The 11,944-nt window shown below is 44.8% G+C and overlaps 1 protein-coding gene across 2 annotated transcripts in view; it reads right to left on the reverse strand.

The window, feature by feature from the left end:
* Positions 1-11,944, reverse strand: part of notch3 (notch receptor 3) — a 29,912-nt gene that overhangs the window by 12,859 nt on the left and 5,109 nt on the right. For both annotated transcript variants that reach the window (XM_035654549.1, XM_035654548.1), the window contains exons 3-9: positions 3,750-3,892; positions 3,316-3,651; positions 2,511-2,633; positions 2,190-2,423; positions 1,944-2,099; positions 1,650-1,835; positions 452-565 (exon numbers count right to left, since the gene is read on the reverse strand). In XM_035654549.1, coding sequence (XP_035510442.1) covers positions 452-565; positions 1,650-1,835; positions 1,944-2,099; positions 2,190-2,423; positions 2,511-2,633; positions 3,316-3,651; positions 3,750-3,892 — 1,292 coding nt within the window. The remainder of the gene's footprint in view (positions 1-451; positions 566-1,649; positions 1,836-1,943; positions 2,100-2,189; positions 2,424-2,510; positions 2,634-3,315; positions 3,652-3,749; positions 3,893-11,944) is intronic.

The following is an 11,944-nucleotide window of genomic DNA, read 5'->3' on the forward strand; positions in this document are numbered from 1 at the left end:
TCTCTTTTAGGGAACCCCCCCTTCCTGCATCAGCTCCACCGGCTCAATAGCTAGATGGGGGGTGGAGGGGGGACGTCTGTCCCAGATGTAAATTGCGGACCTGGAAAAGAATCTCATTAGCAGGACTGCTGTTGCCCACCACCACCAGGGTAGGATGAGGGAGACTGCTGTCCCTTCCACATTCCACAGAGGAGGGGTGCGGGGATCACAATAGTGTCTTTGTTCAGGCAAGAGGAGAGGATAGGCAGCCTTTTGGGCCTGCCTTATTATGAGTGGTGGCTCTAAACACCAACAGGCAGAAGTAGCGAAGCTGAACCTCCCTCCTCTGGTTCTGGGGACATTTAAACCATGGCTTTCTGTTCCTACTGCTGCTGTCACTGAGTTGAAGTTGTTAACAGAAGCAGAAATAATCACAGGGGATGGCAATAAAGATCAGTCAAAAAAGTGTTACCTGGCTGGCAGGTGCATGTGAAGCCATTGACCATGTCCCGACAGATGCCATCATTCACGCATGGGTTGCTCTCGCAGTCATCTACATCAATCTCACAGTACGTCCCCATGTAGCCTGGAAAAAAGAAGTCCAAACTGAATTTACATACATTTTTGCAGCTGAAAGAGATTCACTATGTTGAGTTTTTATGTACGGGTATGTGAATTCAAGCCAGCATGGTGTCCATGTGATTGTGTGTACTGTTTGCGATGGGAAAAGTATCTGTGGGAAACGTTTCTCTCATGGGAGGCCTTGGTTTTTGACTCTGGTCTCTGATGAACCACAGGATGGAATAAAAGATCCCCAGACCATCCCCAGTGTTCCCACTCTACTGACCTGAAATCACCATACCCTACTGTCCATAGAGCATTACCCCCTCCCTGGGTCAGTGTCTCATTCACCAGATGCATGTTATACATTCTGTGTTAGCAAACTATGAAGGGCTCCTTCACTGAGGTGAAACAGAGTGTGGATCAGAGTGCAGCCCCTGGGGAGAGGCTAGCGTGGAATCAGAAATAATCAGTAGCTCCACATGAGCTTTGCCAGGCTGGCTGATGATGAGGAGGGTGAAGAGGAAGGGCCTGTCTCTGGAAATGAAGGGGGAGGGGGAGAGGCTCTGGGAAAAGGCCTCTTTCCCTCTCTGTGTGTATGAGGGGTGCAAAGTGGAGCACAGAGGGGCCCTATTGTTCCGCTCCATTCCCACCACTCTACCACTCATTAGTATTCACAGCACACTCCTCCCCCTAACTGCTGGCCCTCTCTCACATCCAGTCCTATAGACCCGACTCCCAGCTCTAATTTGTATAGTTCCCAAAACCCCAGGATGCATGTAGGACTGTGCGTGAGAGTTTCACTGTGTTTTTGTCACTGAATGTCCAAACCCTCACTTAGTCCAAACTAATACCCTGTCTGGCCTGTACAGTGCACTGAGAGTAGAGCAGTCTCCATACCCCCATCGTCAATGGGAATGTATTACATAACAGTCTACACTAGCAGTCAGTATGGAAGCACTGTAGATAATGCTAATTTAGAAGGTCAAGTTTAAATAATCAGTTGTTCCACTCTGCTACTGGTTTTGGGCTGTCCTATGTGAATGACATCAGGTTGAATTAAGGTTGTAATGGCTGTATTATTCTATTGCTGAAATACATCTGCATACCTGGCATACAGATGCAGGTGAACTCTCCAATGCGGTCCAGACAAGTGGCATCATTCTGGCAGGGCATGGACAGGCATTCGTTGATGTCAATCTCACAACGTGGGCCAGCATACCCCCGACCGCACTGACACTGGAAGGAGCCCTCTGTGTTCACACATTTCCCAAAATGCTCACATGGGTTGGCACCTGCAGGTAAAGAGCAGCGGATCAGGACATGATCCGTGGTTTTCTTTGAACCACACTCAAAGAAAAGATATGAGTCACAGCGCTAACAATCGTAAAAAAAAGACTTACCAATTGAACACTCATCCATGTCCTGGTTGCAGGCACCTCCTACAAAGCCAGCAGGACAGGTGCAAATGGCGCGGCCGTTAAGGGGGTTGGTGTCACACACTGCGCCCTCGTTGCAGGGATTACTCACACACGCATCATCAAGGTGGCACAGCAAACCTGTGGAGAAAGTGCAGAAAGAAAACACATTAACAATCTAGCAGTAAGAGCTAAGAGGGGATATGGAGGCCATTTGATAAACCCATTTACCTGTCTTGCCAACTGGGCACTCGCAGAAGAAAGATGCTACACGGTCATGGCAGGTGGCACCATTGAAGCAAACGGCTATGGCGCAGTCATCAATGTTCTCACTGCAGTCATCTCCCGTCCAACCATTAACACAAACACAAGTATGACCGCCGATGGTGTTGAAGCAAGTACCCCCATTATGGCAGGCATTTGGTTGCATGAGACACTCGTTGACATCCTCAGCACAGTATTGCCCTAGTGTGGTTAGGAGACATATTAGCTCTTGCATACTCATCATGACATATATATATATACATATACACGATGTAAATAGAGATGTACCTGTCCACTCTGGTGGGCACTGGCAATTGTAGGTGTTGACTCCGTCCACACATATCCCTCCATTCAGACACTTATGACTTGGACAGTCATCCACATTATTCTCACAGTTGTGTCCCTCAAACCCTGAGACAGATGGAGAAAGAAAAGAGTTATTACACGGACGCAGTAACACACACAAACGAGGGAGTTTTTTTAAACATTCAGTGGTCCCTGTTCCGGACACTAAACATTTCTGCTAATAACCTTGAGTGATATTTCCCACACTAGAGAGGTGATACAGGGCAATGTGGGCAGTAAAAAGGTTCAGAGGGTGTCTGATTGTTTACATCTTCTCATGATGGTTCCCATATGATGCCAGCAACAGCCATGACTCCTGCCTGCTTCAGAGGTCCGCTCTCCCTGCAGTGTTTGCTTGTTTTATAATCTCTCACAGTTTCAATGACTTCCTCTCTGGCAAGAGACATTTCCTGTTAGCTCCCCAGTGGGAAACCAGAAGGTCCATAAAGTAAATTCCTTCTGTTGTGAACAGAGCAGAGTGGAGTAGACTGCCGGCGGGGCTGCCTCTTCAACTCTCCCACCATCCCATCTCCCATAAGTAGCTATTAATAGCACACAGGAACCTGACCTGGGACATAGGAGTAAATCCCAGCAACAGCACTAAAACCTACGTCATCAGGCTGGGAAAATCTGTAGGCCTATAGTACTCTGTGGAGGGCCTGGGAAAACAGCAGGGTCTGTACACCAGCTCTTATTTTGTTGTGTGTGTGCATGTGTTTTCTATTATGCTGATAGAGAGATTTTTTACCTGGCAGGCAAGCACACTCGTAGGAATGGTCACTGGTCTGTCGACAGGTGCCCCCATTAACGCACTGAGATGGGGCACAGGGAAGGGTGGACACCTCACATGTGCGCCCGCTATATCCAGGTGGGCACTGGCAGCGGAAGGACCCATGGGTGTTGATGCAGAGGCCACCATTAAGGCACACGGAAGGCTTGCGGCACTCATCAATGTCATTGCGGCAGTTCTTTCCCTGGAAGCCAGGTGGGCAGGAACAGTTGTAGTGGTTATTCCAATTGGCACAACGGGCCCCATTGGCACAGGGGCTTGTGGCACAGGCATCAATGAGGGAGCAGTCTTGGCCTGGAGAGAGAGAATTGTATTCAGATAAAATAGAAACTTTCAGTCTACCCTCTCAAATGTGATCTTTTTTTAATGAAGACAAATTGTGATATATGTACCTCTGAACCCTCTCTGGCACACACAGGTGTATTGTGGGATTCCATTGACCACTTGGCTCTTGCAAGCTGCTCCGTTCAGACATGGCGATCGATGACAGGGATCCAGGTGCTGACAAAGAGGACCAATGAATCCGGGACGACATCTAGAAAAACAAATTCACATGCACTCACACATTAGGATGTCTTGGTCAAAACAGGTCACAAGTTTACAAGCTAAGGTATTGAATACAGAGCTATGGCTCCAAATCCAGTGTAGCCTGATTGTAGCCCAATTCCCATCATGTTTGGGTTTGGCAATCAGGGCCCAATGACATCTTGGCAAGGCCTGCTGCCTGAGTCATACCTTGGCATGAGTAATGCTTCTGGGCCCTGGAATAAATTTCTATTAACATTGCTTACCCCACAAGCACTAATCATGCAATACATTGTTCATGGAATGTGACACACATACACTCACAAACAAACTTTAAAATATAAAGAAGGAGGGAGGCCATCTCTCTTTGTCTTATAGGCTTCACAAGGCACACACTCCTAATGTCAGCTAACATTCCTCCACTATTACAGTTTTTCCGCACCTCAGCTCTTGTTTCTGTTCTCATATATGAAAATGAACACACCCAGAAACAGCAGTCTGGAAACTTAACAACTGCCAAAAAATACTGACATGAGAAAAATGAGAACTACACACAGCACACATGAAGTGAATAGGAGAAGCAGCTGTGGTATTTGAATGAAACAACACATCCTCCTACCAGTGACTATATACTATATAGAGTTGTGCATTATCTTGGTGAAACGCTAATGGTGGGTCCACATGTGAGGCGTTTAAGCTGTTTTTTAGTCATCTGTCTCATGCGCATCTGACAGGACAGACATCCTTCCAATACAGTTGCCTACACAGGCCATGTAACGGCTCAACGTGACTCCTGGCACATTTATTTATTATATATTTTTTCTATTTTCTTTTGTTTCACGTAGCTACGGTGATTGAGGATGGGACTCAAAGCATGGGTGACCTATAATACTCCCTGAACGCATCCTGTGTAGACACAGGTGGAGGACTGAAGCTGCTGCTGCTGCTCTGCTACGCAGGCGGTGTAGACATAGTGTACGTCTGAACTATTCCTGCTCCACTAAGAAGCTGAGATAAACATATAAACAGGGATTCCTATAGCTCTCTGCAGAGGTCCTATGGGAGTGTAGACAAGGTTTAGACTTACTAAGGAGTCCAGTATGAACTGGTAACTCTACACCCACAGTGGAGCCCCAGGCTAGATACAAGCTCCCTCTTCAAACAGGCTGTTTGATGCTGTTGACAGGGCAGTGATGGCTGGGTTTTGGCCCGCCCTTGGGCTCTGACTTCTCTTTCACTGGAGAGGAACCCGTAGGCAGGATCAACAATGGGTTTTCATCTGTCCACTTTTACAGGACCATCACCTCTACACTGGTGTTACTTCATTGTTTACTTTTTTGATGTGCCCTCCTCCTCTAGTAAACACTAGTCTTTTCTATACAGCCTGTTCAAAGTAAGAATGTTGTGCCGTTATTACGCCATTCACCATTGGTGTGTAGGTGTGTGTCAATGGGATTAGTTTGTTTCTGATGAACAGTTGGCCAATTGCATGGCAGCCTCTGCCATCATTGTAGGAATATGTGTGCATGGGTGAATGTGACAAATAGTGTAAAGCACTTTGATTGGTCGAAAGACTAGAAAGGCGCTATGTAAGTGCAGTCCATTTACCATTCTTTTGCTTACAGAACACTGGCATGCTATCTAAAACCACACAGGGGCAGAATGCTAGAGTTGTTTGGTGTTTGTGTAAAAAAGTGTTCTTTATGGAATTATTGTGGGATCTCTGTTTAAAAAGGGCTTATAACTAACAAAGACTACGAAAATATTGTGGCCGTTGCCCCTGGCTAGGAGACTGAAGCTGCTCCAGGTAAGGCTAAAGAGGATGAACTGATCCGGATCTAGATTTACACTGAAATTGCCTACTTTCTTTTTGACTGTTCTGTTACGGTTCATAAAAACAGAAGACTACTCAGTTTTGTCTGGTCTTTTTTTCCAGCCTTACAAAGACAATGGTGAAATGGAGGAGCCACTGGGCTAAGCATGCTGGAGCTAGGCAGACAGGCGTATACACAAGAATGTGCATATATGCAGAAACAGTGCAGAAAAAAAATGTCTCCAAAGTAATAGTTTGTTGCACTCATTCAGATGTTGAAAGGGAGTTTGCACAGTTATTACAGCTACTCTTCTATCTCCTAAAGCCCCCCTGAATGCCAGCTTGGCTTTCCCCCTAACAGCCCCCCTCATGCGCTGAGAGGTCAGATGTCAGAGGTCCTCCGTCTAATTGTGATGATAATGTCACTCAGGCTGGAGGGAGTGGGGTGGGGTTGCTCTGCAGGAGATAATGTCTTTGGAAGGTGGAATTGGTGGCGAGAGCGACGAAGAGGAGGAGAGAGTGGTCTGGTCCAGAAAGAATGTCATGTCATATTTCCTGTAATCCCTCGTCCCTTGCTCTGAAAACACCGCACTCACTCCAAATGCACAATCCCTGTTGCCCTAGCAACCTCACAGACGAACAAGCCTGACACCCAAACGATCACCCCTCCCCACCCCCACCCGGGGCCCCCATGGCTATTTGTCATGGCTTGGCTGGGTTTATTTAGAGGCAAATTAACTATGTCTGGAATCCAGGGTGTCACTAAAAAATGAAACACAAATGTGCCACAAAGACGGCTTTGAACGGGTTGAGGAAAAAAGCTGATCATAGAGCTGAAAAATACAACACAGACTCAAATTCATCTGGAGCCACTCTGTAATGTGGGCTTTTGACTGTGGATGAAAGCTAAAGCTACAGTCTTAACGGGATGTTGTTCCCCAAAGACCTCTGTGACTCTGCACAGAAAATAACTTACAATTTATTCCAGGAAATAGTGTGTCCAAGTGCATGTTGATGTTGCACTACAGATATTAAACTAATAAAGATATTATTATATTTGGAATAATGTGTCTTAAGCTATGAGAATGAAGTGCACTGGTGTTTATTTGTGTGTGTTAGTGTACATACCTAAATGTGTGTGTGGGTGTGTAAGAATGACGATAGTAGCTATGCCTGATAAATTATTTGTCCTCTCTTACAAATGCACACTGAACTGAGAAGCCAAAACACACATTCTTTTGTCTAGACCTGACTCATTGCCAACGTGCTACTCCCATAACACACAAATCAGAGTGCTATCAGTGCAAAAACTGTGAGAGACCTGCAACTTTGTCCTGGTGTATTGAGAGTGTCCTTATCAGGCTCTTTACAACCTCGTGGATTCCACTGCTTCTGGGAAAACCGGGACAGGAACTATGCCTTTGCCTGAGCCCAGCCTTATTTGTGGAGGATATGGGAGGCAGGTGCAGACTGCTGTTGTGCAATGGGTCCCTGAGTCATATTTCGTGAGTGCCGACTTTTGACCTTTGAGGAAGAGAGTGCAGCAGATGAGGAGGTCTTTGAGTGCAGCAGAGGAGGGATGGCCAGTGTGGGTAATCTCTCCGTGTCAACACATATAAGGACTTTTGCCAGCTGCAGCCCCGGCACCATGCATCTGTCCACATCTGTCAGTATATCTCTGGGTGTCTGGCATCTACCTCTCTTGCCAGACTTTAAGCCAAAACAACTGTACTGTTTTGCTCATGGGACAAGCCCGTATAACACACACACACACACACATATACAGCACACACACACAACACAGCCACACACACACCACCAACACACAACACACACACACACACACAACACACACAGCACGAAACACACGCACACACACACACCACACACACACCACACCACACACACACACACACACACACCACACACACACACACAGGCCATTTCATACCACTCAATAGTTGTGGTCATCCTTTAAAGGCACATGCATTAACAATTCCTCTTAACACATTTTCAAGATTGTTACACAAAAGGCACCACTGCAACAAAGCAAACACATGCAACAATCACTACACGCCCAAAAAACAATGAAAAGAAACTTACAACCAGCCTTAGCCGTTGAGGAAGGGTAATATTGTGAACACATAAAAGAGAAGATCCACAGGAAAAATTATAGAAAAAGTAAGAAAGAGATGACAATAGTCAAACATTTAATGAAGAAGAATTTAAAGTGCAAATGACCTCAAAAACTTGACATTCTAGCAGTGCACTGTGACCTTCTGACTAAAACGGTTTGATTTATAGAAGTATGTTCCATCACCTATACTTGTGTAACACAATGCCAGTTTTCCTGCTTTCTGGGTCACTGCAGGGAAACCTGAGCTCATCTGCTTCTATACAATAGCAGCTTCTCTGCCAGAGGTCAAAAGATGGCTCACCTGTGAACAAAGAGGCTGTAATCTCTGACACGGTTCATACACAGAGTCAAGCTCCACAAAGCAACAAGTATAGAGTCTTCCTATCTAAGAGGGCATTTCCTAAGACAAACGGAGAGAAAGAGCAACAACAACAGAACTACCATCTTTTGACTTGGGGCAATTTCAACTTCCATATTGCATGACAGAAGCTAATCAACAAATTATTTTGAACCTGAGGTTGTTCGAAATAAATATTAATCTTTGGGAAAACTCTTACAACACTTACAACAGTCTCTTTCGCTCAACACAGGCCACTTTTCCCTCACCCCCTCCTTCCACAAGCAAGCAGGAACCAGCTCTACTCCTTTATGCGAGTCCATACTGACACCACACTGCCAACAGGAGCCCATCCACATCCCCCCCTCCTTCAAACAGCCTCCTCTGCTCTGCTCTCCTCGGCTTGGCTCTCCCTTTCTCAGCAAAGAGCCAGATTGGGGGTTGGGGAGTGTTTTGTGGCCCAAATAAAAGAGCTAAAGTAGTCAGAACTCCTTTGTATTAGAGTGTTGGGGGGAGCAGTGACCCAAACAGCTAGTCTTTCAGGCCTGGGCTTACACGGACCAACAGGCCTGGGCTGTAGCCTGGCAACAGTAACCCATGGTGAGAGAGAGAGAGAGCCGGAGCGAGAAAAAGGGGGTGTTGGAAGACAGGGTTTTGTAAGGACAGTTGGAGCACTTCAGAGGACTGATCCCCTACATATGCAGGTAGCACTAAGCAGCATGCGGGACCAATTCAGTCTGGTAATTAAGTATGATCATGTCTAAAAGGATGCATGTTCCACAGTTTATAGTGCAAAGATTGTTTCAACAATTGTGCTTAGACACACAATGGAGGTATTGAAATCTCCAGAAAGAGGTTTCCTGAGCCCCCCCCCCAGAGCATGAATAATAAACATGCGAATATAAGGACATTTAACTTTCTTCTGTGGGAAGCAGTAATGCATCTGACCAAAAAGCTGTCCATGCATCCTCCTCAACTCTGATAGCTCCAAAACACTCATATTTACACATATAAAAATATAAATTCAGAATACTGTAGGGATTTCACAGATATTCTATACTAAGGGAATACAAATTTGCTCTCTCATTTAGTGCTCAGTAATGCTGCTATAAAAATAAATAGTAGTTTTTACACTTTTAGTTCATACCCATCTGAGCAAATTTGGTTAAAGTGTCAGCAGATTTTTGGAAGAATATTCCCTGACATTTTTCAAATAGCAACGCGTTTGCCCATAACCACATTGCATGAATCCCAGCATTGAGGTCTTTTAAAGCATTCTCCACTGATCTCAACCACAAAAACCCCACCCAACCACCTAAACTGAACCAGATTTTGTTAAACTTTAAACTGAAATTTAAAAAGACCCCATTCCCTACCTAACATGAAAGACCAAAGCCTTGCTCAATGTTTTATCTTAAGCTTGTAAGCCAAATATTTGCTGCACAATTAATGTGGATTAAATATAACTACAAAAATATCTGATAAAAAAACAATCCATTTTAATAATGTTGACAGAAACCAAGTGACTGAGACCAGCACAGACTTTCACATACTTATGGTCCTGAAGAAGAATGAGATTTGTTGAGATTAATGGTGCACTGGCAAAGGTTCTAAGTGACAGGCTAAGGAGAAAACAGCTAGAGAATGTCTATTATCTGCTACTTCTATCTACTGCTGTCACCCGAAGAACTACTATAGATGTCAAAAAAGGCCATGGGCCAGTCATACCTAATAAAAAATTTTATAAAAATAAAACTAATTACAATAATGCAGCAACTGTGTGCAACATTAAGTCCAGAACCTCGGATAAATCTTAAATTAGGAAAAGGTAAACATTGCCAAAATGCTGCCTGTTTGTCTGTGGAAAGTGTGCTTAGTGGAAAAGTGAATGCCTTTTCCTGAATCATTTAATGATGGACCCATCCCTTCCTCTTCTGAAGGGGAGGGAGAGACTAGGGAAATTTTGCTGGCGGACCTCAGTTATTTCAATCAGGCCTGCCTGAATTTCTCTTCAGAACTCATCTTCTCCCGGATAAGAAGAAACAGCCAGGGGATGAGATTCCAGAGGCAGACTTATCCCTACATAAGCATGTGGTTCAGACATACATAGACTCCAAAAAAAAAAAAATAATAATACACAAGCACAGTGGACTAGTTTTCTGGATATGTATGACGTGTGAGTGAGCACCCAATGTTTCATTTCCACATACTCAGATATAAGTTCAAAGTAATAAAGGATGAAACACTTTTGGCACAATTTAGCCAAGGGGTAAGAGGATTAAATAAAATGAGGCAAAACATGAGAAAGTTGAGGAGCATGGAGACCCTGGTGCACTGAGTAAGCTACTTAAGCTTCTCTGATAAGACAGGATGTACGTAGCAGAGAGGTCAGAAGGCACCACTTCCTATGACAGGGCCTGGGAACCACAGTTCCCAGTCTCCAGTTATGACCCGGAGAGAAGAAGAGACAACAAACCCAAATGTTACTCCCAATGATGGTGTAACCTCTTGATCAGATAGTACTCATCTCTTCACTGTCCTACTCTTAAGTAATTTGAAACTGGGTTTGAAATACTGGGTCTGCCATACATCAACTTTCCTGGATAATGACACGACAATGGCTCCATCTGCGTGTCAGGACAGCTTGAGTGATATGGGCTATTTGTTGCTTCGCAAAATTGCAAAGTAACTAATGGCAAATCAAACAAGTCATTCCAAACATCCCATTTTCAATGCGACTAGGCTGACAGTATTGTTGAAGACATTCCTGAAGGGGCTACCAGGGTGAATGGATGGGAGGTATGGACAATAACCTGAAAGCACCAGAGGGACAGGAGGAATCTTACTAAGCATTCCTTTCTAATCCACCATAAAGATGCCAAAGAAAACACTAGCCCTGAGGTGCTCTGAACTAAGCCAACAATATAATCTGTCCCTTTGCTACGGTCTGTCAGTAAATATGTGCATTGGCATATTTCCACTTCTTAGTCAATTGTGTTCCCCAAAATGCATTTTTTTCTCTGTTTTTGAGTAAATTAATTTGTAGGTGCCATAATTCCCATTTTGAAATGTTGTATCCTCTCATGAGAAAATTCCTTATTCCTTCTTATTATTATAAAAAAAGGGGGGGAAAGTATCTGCAACATGTACAGTTCTAGCTTCCAGTTTTTTCTAAAAGTGAAATAAAGTAAGCAGATACAAACTTTTAACAAGAGAAACAGCACTCCACACGTAGAGACGTATTAGACAGCCTGCTCCCTATCAAAGTCAAAGATGTCCTCTTTCATCGTGTTCTAAGAGGATGGGAGTTGCTACAGGGTCATAACAAAACTCACAATTTATATGCTAACTCTGCTACTGAGGCCAAGGGCCAAGCATTTATAACATAAAGAGGACCACTGTATCCATCCATGGGCCTCACACCATGGAGAAGCCCCACATTTATTTCCATTCTGTTTAAAGAATCTGAGAGGAAAGAGTTGGTCGTAATCTGTGATCTGGCACTGTGTTGAAAGACAGAGGCAGAGGATGAGCCGCCAGAGCTGGGACAACACGCAGAGAGAGAAAGTGTGGACTTGCCTGCCGCTGCACTGTGAGAGAGGCAACATGTGCTAGAGGGCTACCGGCTTCATTCCTCCACAAGCTTGTCTCTCACAGTATGGGGGCGGCTGACTGCTCAATGGCAGCACCTGGCCCTATGCTTCCCCTTTGTCAAGATCTGACTTCACTGGATTACCATCACAACATCCACCAGCTGTCCTCTACGCACCCCCCC

This window comes from Morone saxatilis, unplaced genomic scaffold (assembly GCF_004916995.1).
Source record: "Morone saxatilis isolate NCDOM2014 unplaced genomic scaffold, NCSU_SB_2.0 Contig14, whole genome shotgun sequence".
Taxonomy (NCBI): Eukaryota; Metazoa; Chordata; class Actinopteri; family Moronidae; genus Morone; species Morone saxatilis.